General features: G+C 39.4%; 1 protein-coding gene across 2 annotated transcripts in view; it reads left to right on the plus strand.

Moving 5' to 3' along the window:
• stk32a (serine/threonine kinase 32A) overlaps window positions 1–26,803 on the plus strand; it is an 86,721-nt gene that overhangs the window by 26,289 nt on the left and 33,629 nt on the right. For both annotated transcript variants that reach the window (XM_081391051.1, XM_081391052.1), the window contains exons 5-6: window positions 3,018–3,191; window positions 18,713–18,750. In XM_081391051.1, the coding sequence (XP_081247177.1) occupies window positions 3,018–3,191; window positions 18,713–18,750 (212 nt within the window). The remainder of the gene's footprint in view (window positions 1–3,017; window positions 3,192–18,712; window positions 18,751–26,803) is intronic.

A 26,803-nucleotide genomic window follows, 5' to 3' on the forward strand; every position in this document is an offset into this window, starting at 1 on the left:
GTCGGACGAGATCCTCCCACAAAGTTACTTGCGTTTCGTGTTTGATACTTGCGTTTCAGATCGTTAAAATAGGGCCCTCTGTGTTGCAGTTGCGTTCCCCCTCACGAACAGTCATATCAGTTGGCTGATGCACAAGAACAGATGGCAAAATAGACAGCCTTGTGCACATTTGCCTGCCATAGAGGAGCTGAATGGGTGAAGTACCAGTTGCAACATGTGGAGTTGCACTGCAAGAAATCAGTTACCACAGATGTTACTGGATGGCCATTTAGACAGTGTGTTGAGACACATGGTTGAACCTCTCTACAACACCATTAGCTGCCACGTAGAGAGGAACGATGGTGACGAATATTCCTTCCTTACAGAAAAGCAGCGAAAGCAGCAGATGTAAACTGAACACCGTTATCTGTAATTATACTCAATGGAAGACTGAAGACTAATGACAGAAACGAAACCACAGAATCTGTAGTGACAGAGTGAGTAAAGGAGACCTCAGGCCATTTGCTGTAATAGTCAGTTAAGGTTATCCCAAACCTACAGTATAGTGGGATGCAGCAGTGTCAAATGGCCCGACTATATCCACAGCCACTTTCTGCCATGGTCCATCTGGCAACAGTTCTGGCTGGAGAGGAGCAGGTGTGACTTGACAGTTTTGTCATTGAGCAGACACACGTGGCAGGGGGAAGGGGGGATCTCCTCAACCACCACCAATGTGCAGCATCACCTGGATGATGTGACGGCAGCCTGCGCCAGAACGCCCAGCACACACCAGCTTACTGGTGGAGAGGAGACAGAGTGATCAGTATATGGCAATGATTGGCGAAATCATGATGGACAGAGCCCAATGGGCAAATTTGGCCAGGATGCCGAGGTTACACCCCTACTCTTTGTCGAAGGACATCCATCCACATGCAGCATCAACATTAGCAGCAGACAGAGAATTATGGGCGCCAGGTAGAAAAGCAACAATCAACATCATCAACAGGAGCTTGAGCAACAGCATTATCTGCAGGAGAAGCAGGTAAGGGCAAACGTGACAGATAATCAGTAAGGGCATTGCCGACTGTCCTCATGCTTCAGCACTTGGTAGTAAGCAATAGTCAGGTCAATGATAGAGAAAACAGTAGAAACTTTTCAGCAGAGAGTGGTTCATCAATGGAAAAGAAAGTCCAATGGAAAAGAGTCCAACATCACTGCTTTATTTGGCTCTCTGAGGTCAATGCATATCCTTATTTTACCTGACTTGTTCTGCATAACAATTGGTGACACCCATGCGGAGGCATCGATGCGTTCTATCACCCCAGCTACTTGCAAGTGATTTAATTCCTCTGACACAGCACTCCAAACAGAGAGTGGCAGACGACAGTTTTTGGCTCACAGGTGTGACGGCTTCATTCAGCTTTATGTGATGCATAAAGTTTTTAGCACATCCAAACTCAGTTGACTCAGCAATATAGAAGAAGCAGGAGAAGCAGGCAGGATTGTTTTCAATCCTCACATTCAGTGCAGACATTATTCCCTCCCCATGAGTGGAGTCCCTTTGTATAATAATTTATTTAATTGTATAAATAAAGAACGTAGCAGGAACTGAGTGGTCATGTAGGAAAGCGTTCGCTGACAAACATCCAACCACTGGAGTTTGGGCTTTTGATGATGTCACAAGCCTGGCTGTGGGTTGTGACAGCACAACATTACTGGTTAATGGTCATGAGCATGTCAAAGTGAACGGGGCATTGCAAAGCAATCAAATGCGCTAAAATGGACGCTTCAATACAACATTTGCATGCACCCATTCAGAAAGACAAATGTTCCGGTTTATGATGTTTACTTTGATGTGTCCAGTGTATAGACAACCTCAAATTGTTGTGCATCATGTCAAAAAATGCGCCCAGTGCAAAACGCATTCACTCTAGACAGTGTTTGCCTACTCAATTGCTTACTCGTGACACATAGCAGCACAGATAAATGTATTCCTAATATGTTGGACCTTTTATTGTAAGAAGTCTACTTTTACATACTGAGACATGCTTTCACAAGCACCTGTAAGACTGTTAAAGATGTTTGAGTTGGGGAGGCGCAGCACGAAAGGAGCGTTTGCAAAATATGATGAGTGTTTGCTGATTTATATATATATATATGTCAGTCACTGATTGATTGATTGATGGACTTGTGATATGGCACCCTACTATTACACCACAGCCAGCCTGAACTGCTCACACAAGGCCGGTCATCAGTCTTGTCATTCTCTTTTGACCTCTCTCATTAACAAGGCCTTTTCAGCCACAGAACTGTCGCTCACTGAGTGTTTTTTTGTTTTTTTGTTTTCTGCATTCACTGTAAGCTCAAGACTGTTTACGGTGCATTAAAATCCCAGATCAGCTGTTTCTGAGATCCTCAAACCACCTTGTCTGCCACCAACAATCACTCCACAGTCAAAGTCACTTCGATCACATTTCTGCCTAACAAGGATCGGGTTGCTGCCACATGATTGGCTTAGTAGATATTGGCATTAACAAGCATGTGTATAAGTATACCAGCTGCACTTTATTTTACATGCACTTACAGTATTCTGAATTTAATAAACTGAAAACCGACACAGAAAATAAGGTTTGTTTAATAGTCAATTAATTACTCAAATTAATTTAATAATCAACCAAAACTGAGTTATATAAACATTTGAATTGCACATCAGGGAATTTTTTACATCAACATTTGAATTATATAATTATGTTAATGTTCCAATTTATTATACATATTTAAACATGTATAAATATTTAAATGATGGCTGTCATACAAACTTGTTCATCATGTTTATATTGTACTCTAACCTCTACTAAAGAGAAGATCAATTCACTGCCCAATTCAATTATTATATTCTTTAGTGAAGTTTTGTTCAAAAGACAAATTGGTATTGTCAACCCAGCGATATTTGGACTTCCAAATTAGACATTGTAAAAATAAAAAATAGAAATCTGTATTTCAAAGATAACAACACTGTCATAATTTGTCTAATGCAGGTACTCATTTCAAGACGAAGAGGACATGTTCATGGTAGTTGACCTGCTGCTGGGAGGAGATCTACGTTACCATCTACAACAGAATGTGCACTTTACAGAGAGCACTGTGAAGCACTATGTGTGTGAAATCGCCCTGGCTTTGCACTACCTGCGCAACAAACACATCATCCACAGGTAATGACTGCATGTAAACTGCGTAAAGGTTTTGCACATCCAGTAAAACACACACACACACACACACACACACACACACACACACACACACACACACACACACACACACAGACAATATGGTTTGGAAAAACGATTTAAATGTACACACATGCAAAGATATTAGTCAGATGCTGATACTGTTCTTTATGTTGCCTTGTGTGGCCTGGTTTGCTTATACTGACAATAGAGCTGTTGAGTAAATATTGCAACATAAATTACACACAGTCATGCCTCATTAAGGAATTTTGAAGCAGCTGTGTTTTTTTAAATCACATAAGTTGCCTTCAAGTTGTTGAATAGTACTGTAGTATGTACTGTAGTAGTAGAGTCTGTGGCAGTTCTTTCAACTCTTTAAGGTGTTTAAAAATAGTGACAAATGTGAGGCCTGGCTTGTACATTTTTGTTTGGATGCTTTTAAGTGAGTAACATTTTACAGTACCCATGCTTTAATTTCATCCTGTAAAGCCTGACATTTGAAATAATAGTCATATATATATATATATATATATATATATATAAAATGGAACAGTTTATTGACAGAAAAAGAAGAAAAAAGAGAGAAAAAAGCATTGCATGTAGGTTTTTTGTTGAGTATCATATTCCATGTATTAGGCTTTTGTAATGTAATGTGTTTTCGCAATCTAAGATGCTTGACACAGATACAACATTCAAGTCAAATCTTTAATTAACCAGGAAAATACACAGGGGAAATACACACTAAACTATGACAATAACTGACAAAGGACATAACCAAACAGGGAGTATAAATACACTGAGAACTCAGCGAGTCAGCGGGGGATAACCAGTAACTATTGAAACAAACAAGTACATGATCAGAAACCAAGCGAACCTAAACTAAACAGAGCAGGGAAACAGGAACTAAGGGAAACAAAACAAAATATTAAAGGTGCCCTAGAATGTGAAATTGAATTTATCTTGGCATAGTTAAATAACAAGAGTTCAGTACATGGACATGACATACAGTGAGTCTCAAACACCATAGTTTTCTCTTTCTTATTTAAATCTCGTTTTTGAAAAACACCTGAAAAACAGGCGAATCTCCACATAACACCAACTGTGACGCAACAGTTGGGATCATTAATATGTACGCCTCTAAAAATTTGCATAAGCCAGCCCATGCTCAGTGCCAGGCGGAACTGCACAGCCGTATCATCGGAAGTTCTGCAGGTGAAGAAACAAGCGAGGATCATAGGGAAAATGGCAGATCTATCTATAATCTATCTATAATCTATCTATAATCGGATACCGCTACAGTTTAATTCGAAGTTGTTAGTTGCTCTGCCCATTTCACCGCGGACTGTTTTTCTAACCTGGAACAATATCTAGCAGCCAGGCTTCTCTCGGCGTCTCAAACGGACGAAGGGGGCAATTTCAACTAACGTTATATTCCCGCAAGCAGTAAGTAGTGATTTTATTAACGATAATTTACACTGTGTTATCTAGATCCAGCGCGATATTGTTTTTTCCTCGAGAGACATCGTGGCTTGCAGACGAGCGAACGAAGCATGGCAGTTGTTCAGTGTTTGGATGTAACTACAAATGAACACAAAAACATTTTTTTTAGCTCCTTCATCCGAGCCTCTGGAGAACCAGTGGGTTATGTGAATTTCTGATGTGTAATTGTTCAAGTCCAGACAGATAATCTTTCTCTCAAAGTCGTTCAACACTGTTTATGCATCAGTAAATCGCGTTGCAGTGATAAGATCTTCATTCACGCGATCAACAGGCTGTCATCTGCTCAATGCTGGAATAGATCTAAATACTTAAAAAACTTATCATGATTCGTTAATCCAGATAGCTGTAATAGTAAAAACGTATAATCGCTGTAATAGTAAATGTTTTCCAGATAGCTTTACATGTAATGCCAGATATTTCATATGCAAGCATGTCAGCCAATCACAGCAGTGGGCGTTTACACTGAAGTCTCACAGCAGACACGCCCCTTCAAACAGAGTGTCCAGATCAGGGTATGAAATCAGGCTAGGAAATATGCCTTTTATTTCTAAATTATAACAAATTTTGATCTAATAAACATACTAACATTATAAGGGCACCCCAGGAAACATTATAAAATAATAAAATAATCCATTCTACGGCACCTTTAAGATAAGAGTCTATAACCGTGACAGTATAGTCTCCACCCCCAGAAGGTGCATCATCGCACCGTAACTGATAATCCTGTGGAGGGAGGGGGTTTGGAGGAGGGTGCAGAGCTGGTGATGGACAGGGACCAGGAGGAGCCAGTAGAGGGAAACACCACGGGCGGAGATGACTGTGGGAGGAGCCAGGGTGGAGCTTTGGCTGAAGGTCGAGGCAGAACCTGGAGACTGACTGACGGAGGTTGAGACAAAAGTGATGGAGACCCAGGCGGAGATTGAGAGGCCAACGGGCCATGGCAACATCCACGGCCCGGAAGCCCAAGGTGGAGCCGCTGACTCACGGGGCCGAGGCTGAGACGGAGGGAGTGAGGACGACGGGGAAGCCGGAGGGAAGAAGGAGCCAGGTCTAGCCAAAGGGGTGGAGAGATATAATCAGAACCCAAGGAAACCGAAACTAATCAGAGCAGGGAAACAGGAACTAAGGGAAACAAAACAGAATATCTAAATAAGAGTCCATAACTCACACTCAAGGAGGAAAGAAAACACCTACGTTTTATTCAGAGGCCTAAACGGAGCAAAAATATGAAATTTGGTGCAGATGTGGATACTTATATGGCCAAAAAAATATCTTTATAACAGTATGCCTACTTACACAAAATGCATATAAGCATCAGCTGTCACTGTATATCTCCCAAAAATATGTCTTAGTCAGATGATATTTAAATGCTTAGTTTTATGATCCTAGCTCAAACCTATAATGCAATGTGGTGCAATCATACTGAATCAACACTAACTGTCCTGGATGGCGTCAGTGTTGTAGACCCCATTTGCACAGTGATGTTGTGATCAACTGACGGGTCAGCAGGAATTACAAAGAGCTCCATCTTTGCAAGGATGAGATGTAGATGACACTCCTTCATCCAGGCAGAAATGTCTGAAAGGCAGGCAGAGGTACGAGTTAAAACAGTATGATCATCAGGTTGAATTGACAGATTAAGCTGCTTGTCATCTGCAGAGCAGCGGTAGGACGAGCCATGTGCCTATTACCTTTTCTAGTGAAGTTGTGTAAATAAAAAAAATAATGAAGAGCGAGCACTGAACCTATGGGCACTCCAGTGATCAGCTGGTGTGAGGCAGATACCCCTCCTCTCCATGAAACCTTGAAAGATCTACCTGTGAGGTAAGCCTGAAGCCACTGAAGTACCGTACCTGTGATGCCCAAGTTAGAAAGGGTAGACAGGAGGATCTGGTGATTTACAGTGTTAAAGGCAGCTGACCAGTCTAGTAGAATAAGGAGAGCTGATCTGGAGTTCACTCTTGCCAGTCGTATAGTTTCAGCAATGGTCAGCAGGGCGGTCTCCATGAAGAGTCCAGTTTTGAAGCCAGACTGGTTGTCATCAAGTAGGTTGTTCTGTAATTGTCAACTGCTGTATGATTTGGTGTTGGCTTTTTGAGCTGTGGGGTTGGGCCTGGGCCTGTTGAAATGAGGTGGGAAAGTTGCCAGTAGTGGGGGATGTGTTGAAAATGTCGGAGCGGATAGCGATGTTGGTGAGATCTCCTGTAGAAGGTGGGAGGGGATTGGGTCTGAGGAACAGGTTGTAGGATGGCTGGAACAGAGAACTTTGGAGAACTCGTTCTCTGTGAGGGGAGAGAAGGAAGAGAAGAGTGAAATGTGTGGGTGGAGGTTGGTTGTGGATAAGTGGTGCAGAGAACTAATTTAGACCAACTGAAACCTGGTCTAAAGTCAATGGCTCAATTATTATTATTTTTTTGTTATTTAAAGAGCACGTTAGTAATGGCGGATACATAGGCGGGTACACAACACGCGTACACTTTGTCCCGTAGATGGCCTGCTTGCTCACTTTAACCTTGCGCATGAGCAGATCTGTTTCCTCGCTAGAGAAGCGTTCTGCCATGAAATAGCGAATCTGCCATGGCGTGAGCAAAACTGGCTTTTAAAGGGAATGGGAGATGAGACTCTGATTGGTTTAATGCACATTACGCCCAAAACACACCCATTACTCATTAAGGGAATAGGGACAACCCTTCTAGACCATGCGCCGGGTGCGCTGACCATTTTTCCAGTTGTTAAATTAGCAAAAGTGGATTTGGACACGCCCTAAGTGCACTTGCGCTGTGCGCTTTAGACCATGCGCTTAGATCGTTAAAATAGGGCCCAGAGTGTCTGTTGCTTCTTTGACGTCCAGAGAAGAGAAGTGGTTAGTGGCAGGAAAGGATGCAGAGACCACAGAGGAAAAGTGTGTAGGAAATAGAGAATTCAGTGGCAAAGGAGGATTCAGTGGTGAGCATGAAGGCAGAGTGACGGAGAACTGGAGAAAGAAGTGGTCGGAAAGATATAGTGGAGTAACAAGATGATTATCAATCGTACTGTTGCATGTGAAGATGAGATCTAGCTCTTCGCCTGCTTTGTGTATCGCAGGGGTGCGCTGGTCGAGCAAGGCTAGAAGAGTTAGGAAATCATTTGCTTGAGGTTTGTCTAGGTGAATGTTGAAGTCACCAAGAACTACCAGCGGCGTACCGTCTTCCGGAAAATAAGACAGTAGCACATCCAGCTCTTCCAGAAAGTTGCCTAGTTGACCTGGTGGGTGGTAGATAAAAGTTTGGCAGGATTAGTAACAGTGATATCATAATATACAAGTATAATTAGGGAGAAGAGAGATGAGAGAATTTCCAGCTGTCGGAAATGAGTAGACCTGTCCCCCCCGTGGGAGAAAGTGAAGTCAGTGGAAAGGGCTGAAGGAGTGGCAGGGTTGTCTGCTAAGATCTATGTTTCAGTCAGAGACAAAACATTACATTTTGACTGACAGGCAAAAGCAGAAATGAAGTCAGCTTTGTTGACAGCCGATTGACATTTCCACAGCCCGACGGAGAGGGTAACAGGCTGGTGGCAAGGGAACGTATAGGTATCTTGGAGTGTACTTCTGTATGCAAAGGTCTTTGTACTTCTGTCTGCCATGGACAACAATGAGTATTACTAGGGAATAAGAAAGTAGAAAGGGGATACTTAGTTCAGCGTGCAATGCCTTGTCAATGTCCTTGCTCAGTGGATTCGTGCAGGTAGACTCGCAGGTCTTTACCTGAGCTCTTTCTTTACATCTATTTCTTTACATACTACATACACATATATATATATATATATATATACAGTATATACTACCCAACAGTATATAGTATATAATCAGAATATTCACAATATAGCAACTCCTCTTGTACTTTGTTACCTACAGTAAGTTTAGCCCACTAACTAATCATCTTTTTTTATGGATATAAATTATGTTAAAATAAGGACTGCCCAATGCCAGTGAATTTATACAGTGAAGACCATGCAGTGTTATTTTACATTTTATTATTCATCATTATTGTATTTATTGGTGGTATTGATTGTGATTTGTTTATTTGTTCTTATTTTATTCCTGACTGTTGCCTTTAATGATCTTTGCAATGTACACTAGTTTGGCTAGTAGTTTATGTTGTGGTATCAAAATTGGAATTGTGGAATATCAGTGGTATCTAAAATGTTGGTGTCATATCCTTATTTATTAGAATACAAAGGCACTGGGTCAAAAGCTACGAAAACAATCAATGTTTTATTTTATGTATTACTTTTTTTGTGTATATATATAAATGTATACCACTAGACCAGACTAACCAGGCCAGTAGAAAAAAATCCTTAGCTTTGAGCCCTGTAATACTAGAAACAACAAAAGTGTTTATCACCCTCCAGTGCATTTCCGTCCCTATAATGGAAGATCTCCCGTGAGACGGCATCCCCTGTTCCGCCTGGGCTACAGGGATGAAAACAATACACCCTGTTTTGTTTTTTTGCTTACAGCTACTTGAATTATTAACACTAGAGTGCTGCTCAATCAACAGCATCTTAAGAGACAAGGCTCTTCAAAACAGGATGTGGGGGGTGGATAAGAAAGACCAAAATTATTACTAACAAATCCATTCTAATTTGTACTATTCAGATGGGATTAGTTTTCTAAACCGATGTTTGCATTACATTTAGGACTGTAGGAAGACTGTTCATCACCCTAAACCCAATAAAATAATTAATACTTACAAATTAGATAAATTATATACTTATTACATATACAGGTACAGGTACAGTTCAAAAGTTTGAAATCGTTTATTTTACGGTTTTGAAAGTAGTCTTGGTAACACTTTACAAAAAGGTTTCATTAGTTAAAATGAGTTAACTACATTTTTTAACATGAACCAGTCTCTGGTAGCCAGACCTTCAGACTGACGGCAGAAGGTCTGGACTCCATCGCAGATTTCATTGGCCAAGGACCGCCCAAGATAATCTCTGACTGACATGTTAAAAAAAACAATCACAGTTTGTTTTGTTACGCATCATGTTTAGGAGCGTGAAAATTAGGGTTGTGCAAAAACATTTTTTTGATTAACCTTTTCTTAAATGTGGTCAATTCGATATCGATTCTCAAAAGCCACAAATCGTTTTTTTGTTTTTTTTTTCTTATTTATTTCCGCAAACATTAAACATAATATCTGATTGACGTTAATCTTATTACTAGTCTTCTCCAATAGATGTCATCCTCTTTTTGCCTTGTGTAAATGTTGCAGCGGGACCCTGTCATTCATTCACTGCTTAACATGGAGGATGCACCTAAACGGACAAAATCCCACAAAATCTCAAAATGCCTGCTTTTGTGAGTACAAGTAAACATAGTCAGTTATGGCTTAAGTAATCGGTAGAAAAAGAATGCATGTGTATCATTATTGGATCCGTGCATTAGTCTTAAAGTGACAGCAGCCTAATATTCCTGCTGATGTCTGTGTTTTTAATGTTAATCAAACTACAAAAGACAAAGAGAAAATCACTCCTTGCTCTTCACTGAATAACTTTTTTGTAACTTTAATAAGGATGAACCTATATTTAATTTGTACAGTGAAGACTATTTGCAGTGTTATTTACACCCACCTGAAAATTATTTCATTTGTATCTTTGTCCTATTGTATTTATTTATTTATTTGTGCTATTGCTTATAGTTTAATTATTTGTTCTTTTTTATTAATGACTGTTTACTTGTCTTTAATAATCTTTGAAATTTATATTAGTTAGTAGTTCCGAATCGAATCAAGAATCGAATCGAATTGAATCGAGATCTTGTGAATCGGAATTGAATCAAATCGAATCGGGACATTTGAATCGATACCCAGCCCTAGTGAAAATGTTAAGTCGATGTCCCTACGATAACAGTCTGCCATGCATCTAATAAATTATTAATTCAAGAACATTGTGCAAGTTTACTGCAACAATGGAGCCACAATATTCATATACTTTTGAAATCCAGCGTTTAATTGATCTTGATACGCAACACACACATCTCCCAGACATCCTGTAGAATTCAACCAATCAGATGACGATTTTAAACTCCCGAAGTGTTTCCCATTTTGTGTGCCTTATGCATCAGACGTTCAGCCAGCAGTCTGTGGCCGTGACGTCTGAAGCTGAGACTAAACATGAACTAACAATGAACAATACTTCTCCAGTATTTATTAATCTTAGTTCATGTTAATCTCAGCATTTACTAATAGAAAGCTTAATGAACATTGTTAAAAAAATATTGAATAACTTATGTTTAAAACTAAATTTGAATGGTTATTTTGTTTATTTTTTTCATCTGACAAGCAAAATAATCCCACTACGGCCAAAGCATCGGCCTTTGAGTGCCACCAAGAAACACTGAAAGCCTTCTCTCTAGTGCCAATCCGGCGTCTTCAGTTCATGATCACCAGTCACCGGTCTCTGCTTGAGTGATTGTGAGAGAAAACACTCTCATGTTCACGTAATTCACACGTTCCTCACTGCAGGAGGCTTCAAAGTTCTCTCTGCTTAAGAGTCCCGTGAATAGCGGGAAAAGGAGTTGAATCTGCATTTAGAGAGTCATTGCAACTTGCATGTTGTCTTTTACGTCTGCATTCCCAACCTAATATTACTGATTATGAATGACTATCAACCCAAATTGTTCATGCTTAACCGTAAAAGACCCCATGAAATTGCTTGACAGTTATGCATTTTTTTTTTTTCAGCATTGATGTATTTCATATTGAAACAGGAAGTAGGGGGCGGGAGATTTTGAAGGATTCACTTTTTATAAAATAGGCTTCAGTTTATGCAGATTTTTTTACTTGCAATTGCTAGTATTGATAGGCAGTAGCAACAGGTGGGACGTTCTAATCATAAAGATCGTATTATTGGACAAAGGGCCAATAAAGAGAAACACATGTCCAGCTTTGTCCAGTAAAGCTCAAAAGCAGCCATCTCTCTTCATCAAACACCACTAGCCAACATTCAGATGCCTACAAAGGCACGTTATTGAAGAGCTTGTGTGTCGGGCTCCAGCTGTCCCTCTGTTCCTTCATATCTAAACAGGGATCTGGTAACCAGGAGGGCAGCTCACTTACAGCCCTCATCATGATATGTGATGTAATGAGGCCATTAGATCCTGCTAATAGGTTGTTGGAGCAGTCAGCCGAAAGAAAAGGCTGGTGGATCGGTTTGCCCGGCCCACTGCTCTCAGGGTGGTCAGATAACACTGCCATTGAGCTCTGAGAAAGGTCAGGTGTGCGAGGTGTGGAGGAGTAACTCGTGATGACTTCCCATGTCACTTTTTTATTAGGTGATGTCTTTGAATCGACTCCAAGATATCTAAGACAATTGAGAAGTGATGAGTACTACCTTGATAATGGTGAGGGATGGAACAACTTTTGACAGCTGTTGCTGAAATGTCACCACTTCCCAATAGTGGGCAGAAATAGAAGATGGGTTATCAATGAAGCAGCTGTGCCTGATATTTTAATATCACATATTGTATGCCTCATTTTGGCAGCAAGTCAATGTAAACTTAAATTGTGTACACAACCACCCTATTGTAGTAAAAATCAATTCACTCTGTTTGTGATTTTCCCCATTAATCTGAAACAGTGCCTCAAAATGAGCCGTTCAGGAATGTGATTCAATAAGACGTCACATTGGAACAAGCCCCGCCCATGGTTGCAGACAGACTCCGCCCTATTAGCTTAGCTCCGCCCCTCGGTGAGGTGCACACAGTCCGCCATGTTTATCTCCTCGCCAGAGCATTCAACAGCAGCATTCAAGTAAGAAATATAATCCTATTAAAGCTACTAAAGTTATTCAATCAAGAGCAGTGAGTGATTATCTGTTTTTCTTTTGTTGTTTGATTCATATTTACAACATATATAGCAGTAGGTACTGAATATTATAATATTAGCTGGTGTGTGGTGGGCGCTGTACATTCCCCCTGCCATGTAAAGCGCTTTGAGTGCCGAGAAAAGCGCTATATAAATGTAATGAATTATTATTATTATGCTGCTTTCACTTTAATGCACAGATCTAATATACACACGTGATTTCTTTCCCTGCAGTTTACATTCACAGACATAACCGACTGTGTTTATGTGAACTTTGTGTTTTGGATATATTCTTTTGTGTATTTGATAGTTTAAGTGCAATGAGACTTGAAAGACAACTTAGTTTAATACTCACGGTACACGCCGTCTGACAGCCAACTTTCTGTGTGCATGCTTCAGATGTGTGCGCTCAAAAAAACATTTAAACTGATATGGCTTTAAAACGCATGCAGATAATAAACTTTCAATGATGAAAAACTGCAATGTCACATGAGTGTGACCGCGATAGAGATGACAGTCAAAACCAAAGACGTTTTGTTAGTTTTTGGCAGAGTATCGGAGGCACGAGCTGTACAGGCTCCGCCCTCTTCTGAAAAGGGGCGGGGAGCAGCAGCTCATTTGCATTTTAAGATACATGCACGAAAACAATTAGCATTTTTGTGTAACATTGGCACTATGTGCTATGGCGGTTTGTTAAGAACAAGAAAAATCATTGGACAAACTATTCTGCTAAAATTACTTTTTGACAGACACAGTTGAGAACATCTGCTCTTTATTTAAACTACTATGTAACTAAATATTTGGTTACACTTTACTCTAAGGTGACAGTTACATTGTACTCAATCAAATAAGTACTGAGTAATATTAATGTACTACATGTACTTATAGAGTTACGGTTAGGGTTTGGTTTAGGGTTAGTTGCGTACTGTTATTACTATAGTAACTACATGTAGTAGCGTGTTACTACGTCACGTTAAAATAAAATGTAACCAAATATTTATCCTAAGAATGAATATTCTGTCACCCTCATGATGGGCCACACTCAAATAGTATTATTTCAAGCTTCATAAAAGTGTATCATACGACCATGTACAATACCGGTATATTCCATGTTTTCTAGAGTCATCCAGTATAGTAGATATGTGTGAGGAACAGATGGAAATGTATGTTTTAATTTACTACTGTAACCCTCCAGTGGGCTGTAGAGTGCAAGAGTTGGGTTTCGTAACTAAAAATCCCATTATTTTTCTCCATAGGGGAACAGATTTTTAACAACAACTTACAAACCTTTAAAAACACACCTAAACTAATCTATGATATATGCTTTTGTTGAAGCCAGCAGTCTTATTTGATATATTTACATATCTTATATTTAAATAATCACATTTAACAGTGGAATTGTGGTGAAAAAAATGTATTGTTTCTCTATACATAATCAACATCTTTAAATCAGTTGTCTTATATTTAGCCTTAGTTTCCATATTTTGGTAGCCTGGGTTTCCCCATGCTGCCTTGCGTGCAGCGCGATTTTATTTACGCTGCTAGGCAGCCTGGACCAGATTTTCCCCTCAAAAAGGGAACCAATCACAGAACGGGGAGGGAGCAGCAAGGCGATGACGACGTCTGTGCGACATACCGAAGCAGTTTGTTTATATCTATGGATCCAACATGGCAGCAGACGCGAAGTTACCTTTCGATGCAGATAGTGCTCTAAGTAGTTTAGAACGCAAGTTTATTTCGTCTTCTTCCTCGTCGAATTTCTGTCGCTCTTCATACGTCATCTGGTAAAATTGAAACGATTGGCTATGATCTACGTACAGGCGCATTTGATAGACATTCGTAGAGCCCAATAAACAGCTCTGGGCATTCGTAAACCATGCCTCAAATACGAGAAAATGAACATGTGGTTCCCAGACCACGTCTCAATGAGAAAGAGGTCTGACGTTAGCCAGGCTAATATTTTGGTGCTTCTCAAACGGACGGCAAACGGACAGTCTCTCGAAGGCTTGTAGACTCGAGTCCTCCTCAGCATTAAACTTTAGAATGAGATGGTCTAGTAAGGGCTAGAACTGCAAAATTTCATATTTCTGAATTAATCTAAAACCGAGGTTACAGTCTTTAGTCCCCATGAAAAATTTAATAGCAGTAACATTGACCTGGATTACCTTTCTCCTTCTACTTCATTCTGCATTAAGAATTTAGGTGTTTTCTGGAATCAGAACCTCAAATTTGAAAAACTAATAAATGTGGTAATTAGTTCTTGTTTTTTCCAGCTACGTCTTCTCTCTAAGATCAAGAGATCCTCTCTCTCTGAGAAAACCTTAGAGATTGCTATCCATGCGCTCATTACATCGCGTTTGGATTATTGCTACTCTCTTTGCTATGGCATGTCCAAATAATCTATTGCTCGTCTCCAATTAGAACAAAATGCTGTTCCTCAAAAGAAAATGTAAATTTGATCTACTATCTTAAAATCGCTGCATTGGCTACATATGCATTTTAGAATTGAGTTTAAAATTCTTCTCTTTGTTTTTAAATCATTAAAGGGATACTTCACCTCTGGGAAGATGAATGTGTATTTAAAATAGGTCATTTAAGTAGAAGAAATGTGAAGAAATTTTTGAATTTGGAGCTTTCTAGACTGAGAAAAGCCAGAAAATGTATTTTTGGCTTATGTGGATGAAAGACAACAACTCCCAGAATGCACTTGCTTCGCTGCCTTAGGAGGCCACGCCTACCGGTAAGAGTGCGCAGTTGTAAACAACAAAGCTAGCCTACGTGATGAGTTTGCGAGGGATTTAGAGATCGTCCAAAATGTCCGGGATTCGGCTTTTGCGTTCTACAGTCGACATTCATCATGTTTACTGTGGCGAGCAGGACGAGGCTGACGGCCGCGGGAGAACGGCGCGAGGCCGGTGGTGTCATTACTGAGACGCGCCGGGTCTCGCATCTCTCACGGAGGAGCGGGAATTTTTCTTAGCAATGGTAAAACGCACATCAACCGATCACTTATTTAGCGTTCATGTAAACACTACATTCAGATTCACCAATCGGAATGAATTCAGTTAGATTGAAAGGTGTGCATGTAAACAATGAATGGCGACCGCAGAAAGCAAAAGCTGAATCCCGGACATTTTGAACGATCTCGCCCGCCGGACAAGTCCGGGAAAAAGAGGATGGTTACTTACTCAGCTTTCTCCTACTATTCAGCTTTCTCCATAGAACAAGAGCCTGCTAGCTTAGCTTCCAAAGAAAGAGGCTGACAGTGACACTGTACATTCTGTGAGTGAGATCCCGCCCTCTATGGGCGGGCTGAAAACATGCGGAACAACGCCATCTACTGGCTGTAGTCTTTAGCCTCTGTCCAGAAAATCCTCCGATGACGCAAAATGACGATTTTTGCGTCATCGGAGGATTTTTTCCAGACAAAAAATACATAAATCTCTTGTCTCAGGGGGATATGAGGGTGGAAAGCATGGTAATTCGAAAATTCTACAGGTTTTCTACTAATACAAAGCTTAATGCTAAATCCTGAAGTAACCCTTTAAATAATCTGGCACCGAGCTATTTGTCTGAGCTACTCTGTCCACACAATCACACACGAAACCTGAGGTCTGGTGATAAGAGACTTTTGTCTGTACCTAGATCACGGTTAAAGCATAGAGGAGACAGAGCCTTTGCTTTTGCCGGCCCTAGGTTGTGGAACAGCCTTCCGGTTTACATCAGATCGGCACAGTCTTTAAATCTTTTCTTAATACCTACTTTTTTTTCTTTAGCTTTTAATTCATTGTGAGCTTTTGTCATGAATGTGTGGTTTGTCCTTGTCTCTTTATCTTGTGTTTTGTTCAGCACTTTGGTCAGCCATGTTTGCTGTTTTTAAATGTGCTATATAAATAAATACAAACTTGAAACTTGAAGTGCGCATGGCTACGTCACACACGTTTCAACCCCCTCGGTTACAGCATGAAAATACTACTAAAACTTAATTTTGGAAAAATACTTGGCTGGCTTTCTATTAATGCAGCGAATGGCAAGCATCCATGGTCTCCCAGTGACTTACTTTATTGTGAGGTTAGTGTTAAAGTCCCACTGTAGTCAATAATTTTATCCATTAAAACTCATCTTTGATCACCAAAATGACATATTTAAGCGTTTTTTTCCTTGAAAAAAAAAATTGCTCATGCTTTAATATAGCTTGAATGTAACTCTACACCCTTGCCTCATTTAGTATACACAGTTCTATGAATATGCAAATGAGCCCCGCCTCCACTCACTCACTCAGCTCAGAGATCCACTGGTTGATGATCACACGTTGATCTGATTGGTTACAAGGTAGTTTGTGACGTCAGAAACACCAGCGATTTCAAACCGTGTTTTTGAGACTGTCTTTGGTTCACTGCAGTTTTAAGGAGAAAATACTCAGCAATGCTGTCGACTTATAGCCTGGCAAGCCAGACCTACATCAAGATGTTTGGTCTGGCAACTCACCATAGACACGGCTCAATCCGAGGGGCGGGATAAACGGCTGTCTTTCAGATTCCCTCTGCACGCAATAGGACAGCGCTTCAACCAACCAGAGCGTTTTCCCAACAGCAGAACTAAAGTTAGTTGATAGATTCAACTTTTGAATCTGGCCGGCAAAACTACGAACACATCTTCCTTTTTTAAGAATGACTTAAGTGCCGTTCTTTGCTCTTTTCTCTAAGAAAAACTTAACTCCAAGTCCTCCAGAGTCGCGGCCAAAGCCGATTCGAAAGACTGTTCTCCAGCAGCAGAAGCCATTCTTTGTTTTCAAGTAGCAGGGAACCGTCGCAAATCTGTCGTCATAATGTTAAGCCCGCCCCGCCTACTCTATACGCGATGTGATTGGCCTGACCCAATTTAGGTTTTTACAGCTCCGAAAGTCAATGGAGAGTTGCTAGACTACCCTGGCTGCAAAATACATTTTGCTGCCGCTAGGGTGCGTCTAGATTTCTAGGCTAGTCGACTTATGAATTTACACATGGTTTGTCTTAAAGCATATTAAAAACACCACATAGACATATACACAACATTAAAAGCTGGACTTTCATCACAGGGGGACTTTAAGCTTTTTCAGCATTGTGATTCTCTTTGTAGACAATACAGGTTTTTTTTTTACATTTTATAGGTGTATTCACATTTGAACGCACTAAAGTTTAACAACGTTATTTTTCAATTCATTACTTCTGTATAGATTTATATATTAAGTTGCTCAAGCAAGTGACAAAACATTTAAACATACTTTTCTTATGTTAAAATCACAAATATTTAAAGATAAAACTTAGAACTGACAGAAACGTGCCTTTTCTTTTGCATTTAAATCTTTATACAAGATATCCTGCGGGTCATAAAGAACTTTATGTTTCTCACAAAGAGACGAGTGCCATCCATTATACTTGTTTATCTAAATGTGAGGTAAGGTTGTAGTTTTCCCTGGGCAAACCCCGAATGTTGACTGTGAAACAGTAAAGTTCAATTATATGCATCTATGGAGAAATGACTTCATTACATGTCAATGATCCATGCTCTCTTTTTTTATGCGCACAATCTCTTTAATTCAGCATGTGCAGCACAGCAAAAATAGACTTGGTGCAGAAACGATGTAAACCTGGCGTAATGTGTGCTGCTGATACACTGTAGCACTGTGCAAATGTCAGCTAATTAAACTCAACACATTTGACCTTTCTCACCTGTAGGCTCACCCGTATCTGTCTTCTGATTTTTGGAGTAAACTTGAGAACTGTCCATAGCATCTCCTCACTTTGATATACAAAGTTGACATTAATTAGTCTGTGGATTCCCATTTAGCGGAACAATAAATGGGTAGAAGTGTGTTTTTTGGGTTTGTTGCATTGAAATGATCTTGCTTGTCCAGCTCTGTTCCCAAACCTAAAGAGCTCTCTCACTGCCTACTGCCTACATAGGGAGCATCCCAAATGAAATATATCCTCATATTACTGGACTGGAAAGCTCTACAACTCACCAACAGACCACACAAATGAGGCATGAGTGCCTCTTCATTTTACAACTGACGTTAATGTAATGCTTTACTTGTCTTCTGCTGTATCCAGATGAATTGTTAGCTTGACAAGTCAACAGAACATTTGTTCTAACTGAATTTTATTTATTTGTTCACAGAGACATTAAGCCAGACAACATTTTACTGGACGAGCACGGTAAGTCCCACAGATACTATACATTACCATCACACTAGTGCTTCTTGTTAAGACGAGCATTACTATTACCATTGCTCAATTTGACTTGAAAAAAAAAAGAAGCCCTTCAGAGGTACCTTTCATGTCAGACATCGTCTTGAGAAGAGGCGTTAAAACGGGTGATAAAACAAAACCCCATAGATTTAGAGTACATTAAAGGAAAGACCTCAGCCATATAGGCCCTGTTTAAGGGAGACACATTGCCATTTACACCTGGTGTTTTAATCGGCCTCTTTTGTCCACTTTCAACCTGATTTCTTCGAGGGGAGGGTCTACGGGTGGGTAAATATATGGGCTTTTTCAGATCTTTCAATCTGATTGGACAAAATAAGCTCACGCAATTTACATATGAACACTGCTCTGAAGCCGCAAGACCAGCCGAACACTGTGAATGTGTGTTAGAAATCAGGAATGGTGAGAGAACATTGTGCTTGGTACATTTTCTCTTCAAATCAAACTCGTGTCTCCAGCTGATAAACTTTAAACCCCGTCTGGATAGATCTCTTCTCATAATGTTCACTCATTATTCAGTAGACGGAGAGAAGACGGTCTTTTAGTGGCTGTTTGAACACATTCGATCACATGTTTACACTACGAAAGCAATCCGGTCAAATGTGTTTTCAACTCCCTTTGAGTGGGGAAATACTGAAATCTCAAAAAATGCTGGTCATGCATATTTACATAATTTAAATCAATTCAGCAGTACAATCTGTCATGAACTGTCATGAACAAAAAGCATATTTCAGGTTGGTCCCGCCAATGTGCATGTGCAGTTCTAATTGAATATTAGCAATTTTATCGCGATATCTTTGTGTATATTGCGATAATATTAAAAGCTTAGCTTAACCCTCTGGGGTCTAAGGTGTTTTTGGGGTCCTTGAGATGTTCTGACATGCCCTGACATTTTTGCTTTTTTCAGTTGCTTATAAACATATTAATGGCAAAAAAAAATTACACACTATTTAGCACAAACAGGGCTACCATGAAATGTGAGCAACAAGAATGTACATGTCTGCATTTTTGAGAGAATAATGTTTATGCATGGTTATTGAAAAAACTAAAAACTAAAGTTTCTGAAATAAGGCCATAAAACACATTCTAAATATGTGCCAATAAGACTTTTGTCTAATGGATGTCATCGCCTAGTGTTTTTTCTTCAAAATGAAGTGAAAATCACCCTGCCTTATCATTCACATAACACAATACATTGATTTGAATTTTGCAAAGCACTTTCTGTTTGGAAAGGCCATATGCGGAGTGGGCGTCAACGGTCATGTATATGTAGTGGTTCACACCTGAGGAGACAATGGGGCCTGCATACTTAATTAGCCATTCATTCAGGTGAGTCACTGAGCCACAAGAATGCAAGAGCAACAGTTGGAAGCATCTCAATTCTTTTTAATTTTTCCACATATTGTGCTTGCAATTTGGCCTATAATATCCAAGGAAAACATGTCTAGTAATTGTGCAGTTAATTCTCATACTGTATTTTCAGTTTTGGAATATTTATGCTCTCCCCAAATTTGTCAATAATAAAACACAATAAAAGTTATTTAAAGAAAAGGCTTATATTTACCTTTTAATAGTTTGTTTACATCTACCTTGTAAATATATTTTTTTATTAAAAAGGTTACAATTACAACAACAATTCAAGTGTAATCTTTCTTTGTAAAAACTAAAGTATACATTTTATCATACATATTTCAAAGTTAAGGATTTGATTTATTATTTGATAACTTTATTTTTGACAAAACATATTATATTTAACATAAGCAAATATTGGCAAACAAAAGCTTATTTGAGGTGGCAGATATTTTACATTAAAAATGTATAATCTATCCAAAACTAATCAACGAAATGTTGTCTTTCATATGTCTGTAACATAGGTCTTTCATTTTTATTATAAGAAATATAAATGTTAATTTGCAGTTTAAATCCAGGAAATTTGTTAATGAAAAAATTATTAAAAGTAAGATACAATTGATACAAAACGAAATTCGTTTTAAAGAAAGGATTTGTACTTTCTGTTTTGAGGTCTCTGTGAAAGTTTGAAAGTCTTTTAGTGATTTTTTTAGAGCGCTCGCGTCCATAATGGAGAACTGTCACGTAATATTGTTTTTTCCTCATAAATGCGAACACGAAAAATAAAAGACAAAAGACTTTTGAGAAAAACTTACTCCGAAATTGTGTTCTCGGCGGAATTCGCTCTTCAAAATGCTGCCGTTCGTCGTCTGAGTTACAATCTTCCTCTGAGGAAAAGGTGCATTCTTCCTCGCTGTCCAGAATCATCTGAAGGGAGTCTTTATTACCGGAGAAGCGTGTCATACTCAAAACGCGATGAATTATCAGTAAGTCTGATGAAGAAACTTTTTATGGCATTGATCGGGGGGCGGGTGCGCTGCATACTAGATCATCTAACGATTTACATGTGAATCGCGCCGGGGGCGGGGCGGCCGCAGCTGATTATAGAGATAATGAGGCAGAAGGAAAAACGGTACCTCTCCTTGCTTTCAAACGGATTACATGAGTTGAAAACATTTGTTTTTTATATAAATTACTTCATTTAAAAGAGGAGATTTCAAGCTTCATAAAGACATATCTCACGTGCCTGTGTGAGAAGTATTCGCTGAGTTATGATTCATTTTCGGACGCGTTTCAGAATGGACTACACGGACAGAGAGAAGGCAGAACTCGCTTCGTGTTTATTTTTCTTTATTTGGCGAAAAGCACAACACTTTGTTTTTATTGTGAGTGTACACAAAAATAATACACACTTAACAGGATAGATTGATGTATAACACAAGCATATAAGATAAAAATTTATATTTTTATTTTATTATTTTTTTGCACTCATACGGAAAAAAACGAGCCTATCGCGCCGGCGCGATAGCCGACCTCAGGGGGTTAAAAAGACCAATTTCACTCATGTGTCAAGAGAATGACTGCTGATTGGTTGCTGCTTTCAAGCGCTCCTGTATACTCTGTGAAGGTTTCTATTTCCATGTTTCACAGCTTTAAGCATTTAGTAAATCAGAGATTTAAGAGATTCATTGTGCAGTATAGACAAATACATAGATTATAACGTGAGTTCATATTGGTGTGATTGACAGCTGGAAAAAAAGGGGGAAAAAAAAATCAGATAGAGTATATCAAAATAGATTAAATTGTGGATGTGGAGTGTAAATGCAAACTAGCAGACCTGCCACGTGTTCTGTGTAATGGGTTTATTTTTGTGTTTCTTTGTTCTTCAAAGAACTCACTGGCGAGTTTTCCATTAAAATTGTATTGTAAAAAAAAAAAAAAAAATTGTATTCACTTTGATTAGGTATTGAATGTTATTTATGGCAGAGAGACGTTCTTGCTTCACATAGGGTTTGGCTGACCAGTGTTGTCAGGGAGGAAAAGCAAACTGCATAATTTTTCATTAAAATATAAATATGAAGATGGCTATGACTCCATCCCTAAAAAAACACACAGCAGGGGGTTGAAAACTACAAAGAGGCATTGTGAGTTTTTCTCTCTCAGCATCTGTTATTCTCTCTTATACTCTTTTGTGTGGGAAGCAACAATGACCACATACTTTTTCAGTATCATAGGTTCTGGAAATATTAATATGCAGTAAAGAGTTCTTCTAAGACATGAACCAAACCACTCAGCTCAATCGCATTACAAGCTTTGCATTGAGTATTTCAAAACTGGCAAAAAATTAAAAAATGTATGCACCTAAATATATAGTCGTGCTCAATAATTTACATAGGCTACACCTTGCAGAATCAGCTAAATGTACCCCTGCAAAATGCCCCCCTGTGGTGAAAATCCAGCTTCTAATGTTGTTTAAATGTCTATGTGGTATTTTTAATATGCTTTAAGACAAACCATGTGTAAATTCATAAGTCAACAGCATTGCTGAGTATTTTCTCCTTAAAACTGCAGTGAAAACTTTTAAACAGGATAAATATGTCTGAATGTTTCTTATTTTGTTTAAATATCAGATTTTTCCATTTAGTACTGCCCTTCAGAAGCAACAAAAGATACTTTCATGTTCCCCGGAAGTCAAATTAATTACAATTTACCTTGATCTTCAAATGAATTTGGCTCTTAATGCATCATGTTTTCGTTTCTGTTGCATCAGTGAATGTTTGATCCTTTTTTAATAGGCTTATTGTGTTTGAGTCCCTCAATTGTTCTCAGTGTGAAAATATATATTGGGCTTATTAACTTATTAACTGCTCAGGACAAACAAGGGACTCAAAAACAACCATCACAAAAGAAACAGCCGTGGATCATCCAGGTCAATTACAGTATTAAGAATCAAGGGTATGTAAACTTTTGAACAAGGTCATTTTTATAAATTCAGCTATTTATTTGTCTTGTGGACTATATGTAAACATCTTTTATGTAAAATATCTTATTCAGGACAGTACTAAATAAAAAATAGCATGCATTTTATATGATCCCTCTTATTTTGTTAAAATAATTAACATTTTGCAGATTCTGCAAGGTGTATGCAAACTTTTGAGCTCTTTCTATGGTGCACATTTTAATGTGGCGTTTTTGCCTGTGATATCTGACCCTACATCCCAATTTTCATATTATCTGCCCTTAAATTGTTTCTGATATTAGAATTGGTGTGTCCCAAATTCTTATGTTGATGCACACTCTAACGGCGCTTTGGATGAGGATTTAGTTCAGAACTACATGTCTCCCTTATCCTTATCCATGTGGTGTTAGAAACATCTGAGTCATGCAGTTGTGTGATGTCTCCGGGACAGATTGGAGAATCATTGATCTAGACAAGCATCACCTACCATTTCTGTCCTTTAAATATAAGCCCTAAGGTAAACATCTGCTCCTGTGCTGAAGAACATATCAGAGGAGGTTTTGTGATCTAGGATTGCTTCTGTCTGTACAGATTAATGTCACTGGTCTCAGAGCAGTCATTTTAGATAGATTATGAAGACAGTATATCTTGGAAAGAGCGAACAGTTGCTTTCATCACACAGCACTGAAGGCCTGCAAACACTAAACAGTTATTGTAGCTTTGACACTTACTTTTATGACCCTTATGTATTGCCTCTCCATTTCACACTTGCTCTGAGTGAACTCAATTTTTGAAGTATTGAATTTATTTTGGTTTATTTAGGGTTGCCAATGCTCGGTTATTAAATTAATATTAATTTAACAATTTAAAATCAATATCAGAATTTATATGTACATGTACTAATTTAGTTCATTTATAAATATAGCCGCTCTGGAGAAAACAGTGATGTTATCGTCCATGCTCAGTTCAGTTCTCATATAATGGTGTCAATGCAGGCAGATCAATAATATTGTTGAATATTAAATGGTATATGTCCCCAACTAAGCAAGCCAAAAGCCAAAGGCGACAGTGGCAAGGAAACAAAACTCCATCAGGGGACAGAATGGATAAAAAACCTTTTTCCTAGGGAAGAAAGAGGCTGGAACCGGAGAACATTAAACATAACTTTAATAATAAAATAAACATAAACAAGAGAGCAAAAGAAAAGCGGCAGCTCCTTACAAAAGTAAAGCGGCAGAACTAGTCCTCTCTCGTCCTTCACTGTCGTCACTCCTCCTATTATACTTCCGGAGGTCGTCGGTGGGACTCAGGATTGGTGTGGTGTGCATGTGACGCTCATATCCTCGCTCTGTTCCCACGGCTCTCGGCCATCAATACTCCTCCCCATCATGGCGGACGGCACCAGGCTCCGACCCACGGCGAACAACGGTGACTCCTCCGCTATGAACCCAGGCGACCGGCAGCGAGTTCGTCCATGAGCGTTTACACTACAAAAGCAATCCGGTCGAATGTGTTTTCAAAATCCTCTGGGAATGGTGGAAAGTGGACGAGCACAAAACGTTTTAGACCCCGTTTACACCTGTATTTAGCGTCGTCCACTTGTGATCCGATCGACCAAAACGCATCTTAATCTTAATTCCAGGTGTAAACAGGCCCTTAGAGACCAGAATGCCATAGAGATTTGACTTTTTGGACTTTGACAAAATCCCTTTGAAGGAAAGTCGTTCCACTCTGTGGCCATATTTGCAATGCCTCTGGGTAGCTGTTTTGGACCAACATATCTATTTGAATGGGGAAATACTGAAATCTGAAATATATATCCACCACCTCAAGTGGCCATGGCGGCAGACTCTGCACAGCCCTGCTCGATGGCACCCAGATCCCCCACAGTGGCGAGGGCTCTTTGACAGCGTGTTCCTTCTTGCTCCTGGGTTTCGGCACCAGTGTAACAAGGTTAGATGTTGTGGGAAGAAGGAGGCAGGAACAGGTGAACATTTAACAGACTTTAATACATAAATAAACACAAAACGAAAGTAAAGGCGGCATTCGTCCGTTATGCACTCACTTAAACAAAACATAACATAATGTCCAGGCCTGGTCCTCTCTCGTCCTTCACTGTCGTCGCTCCTCCTTTTATGCTTTCGTAGCTCCTCCGTGAGATACGAGGCTGGTGCGGCACAGGTGACGCTCATTAGTAATCACGACACCTGGCTCTCGGCCTCGTCCTGCTTGCCAAAATGACACTGCACTTTTCTCCCTTCTCCCCTCCACTGGTGGGGCATCATGGTGGCCACAGCACCTGGGGGTAAGGACTGATGAGGCAAGAGAAAACGAGACAGAAGATGAGGAGGGACAAAGGCAAGAGATATGAAAGAGGGGGAAAAAATCTGGGTCCGGTTCCCAAAACGCACTGCCATCTGGTGGATTTCCCACAGCAGCACAGACTCATTAGCCCCTTTCACACAGTGCGTTGATCCCAGAAAATTGCCAGAGTGCCTTCTGTGCGAACGCAAACACGTCCCGGGATTGATTTCGGGATCGATTCCGGAATGGGGACCTAGTAACATTGCCGGGATTAGTCACAGAACGCGGCCTTTGTGAACAAAAGCAGTAATCAATGCCGTAAGGTGTGTGTCGTGGTGATGACACTGAAGCTGATACGCTGATACGCAAATTTATGATCGAATCAGAAAAAAATGCACGAGCGTGGTTTCTCGAGAGAGAGAGAGAAATCGCAGATCACAAGCAAACTTAAGACGCTGTGGAGACATTACACGTCACATCGATGTCACATGTCTTTACGGGATGTGTGTGAAAGTGTTCACAGATTCCGGATAATCACTGGCACTGTGAATGAACCAAAATCAAACAATCCCGGGACAAATTATCGGTGTATTTCCCGGAATCTCTTTGTGAAAAGGGCTTTTGACAGTTCATCCCTCCTTCCTTCCAGGTGTTGGAACCACAAGGTTTGTTGATAAGGGAATAATGAGGCGGGAACCGGCCAATGTTAAACATAACTTTAATAATATCAAAAACATAAACAAAAAATAAAAAATATAAATATAAGAAAATGTATGACCATAAAAATTAGTCAATGGTGTAAGAAGAATACTTAAACACACAATTCTGTGATCAAGTTTTGTTATTTTACTTTAAATATTGCTTCTCATAAAAAAAATCTCTGTTTTGTGGAACAAAATAATAAAACTGATTAAAAGTTATTTTTGCAATGCAAGTTTTTTGAGTATAGCATGGTAATTATATGAAGATTTATTTGAGATGTCCCTTGGAAAATCATTAAATACAGTGGTATATATATAAAAATACACCAACTGATACCATCATTGTAGCATAGTAACTCCAAATTACGTTTTATAAAGCACCCTTTCACACAGCAAATGCATTTTACATCAATGAAGCATTCATACTTCTTGTGACAAAAAGGTTTGTTCACCCACAAATGTAAATTCTGTCATCATTTACTCACCGTCATGCTGTTTTAACCCTGTATCATGTGCTTTGTTTTGTGGAAAAGAAGATATTTTGAAGAATGTTGGTAACCAAACAGTTTTGGTGACACTGACTTCCATTGTATGGACAAAAAAAAAGCATATTTTAGACATTTCACAAAATATACTCTTACGTTTCACAGAAGAAAGAAAGTCATACAAGTTTTGAAACATTATCAAG

This window comes from Scardinius erythrophthalmus, assembly GCF_964197995.2.
Source record: "Scardinius erythrophthalmus genome assembly, chromosome: 17".
Taxonomy (NCBI): domain Eukaryota; kingdom Metazoa; phylum Chordata; class Actinopteri; order Cypriniformes; family Leuciscidae; genus Scardinius; species Scardinius erythrophthalmus.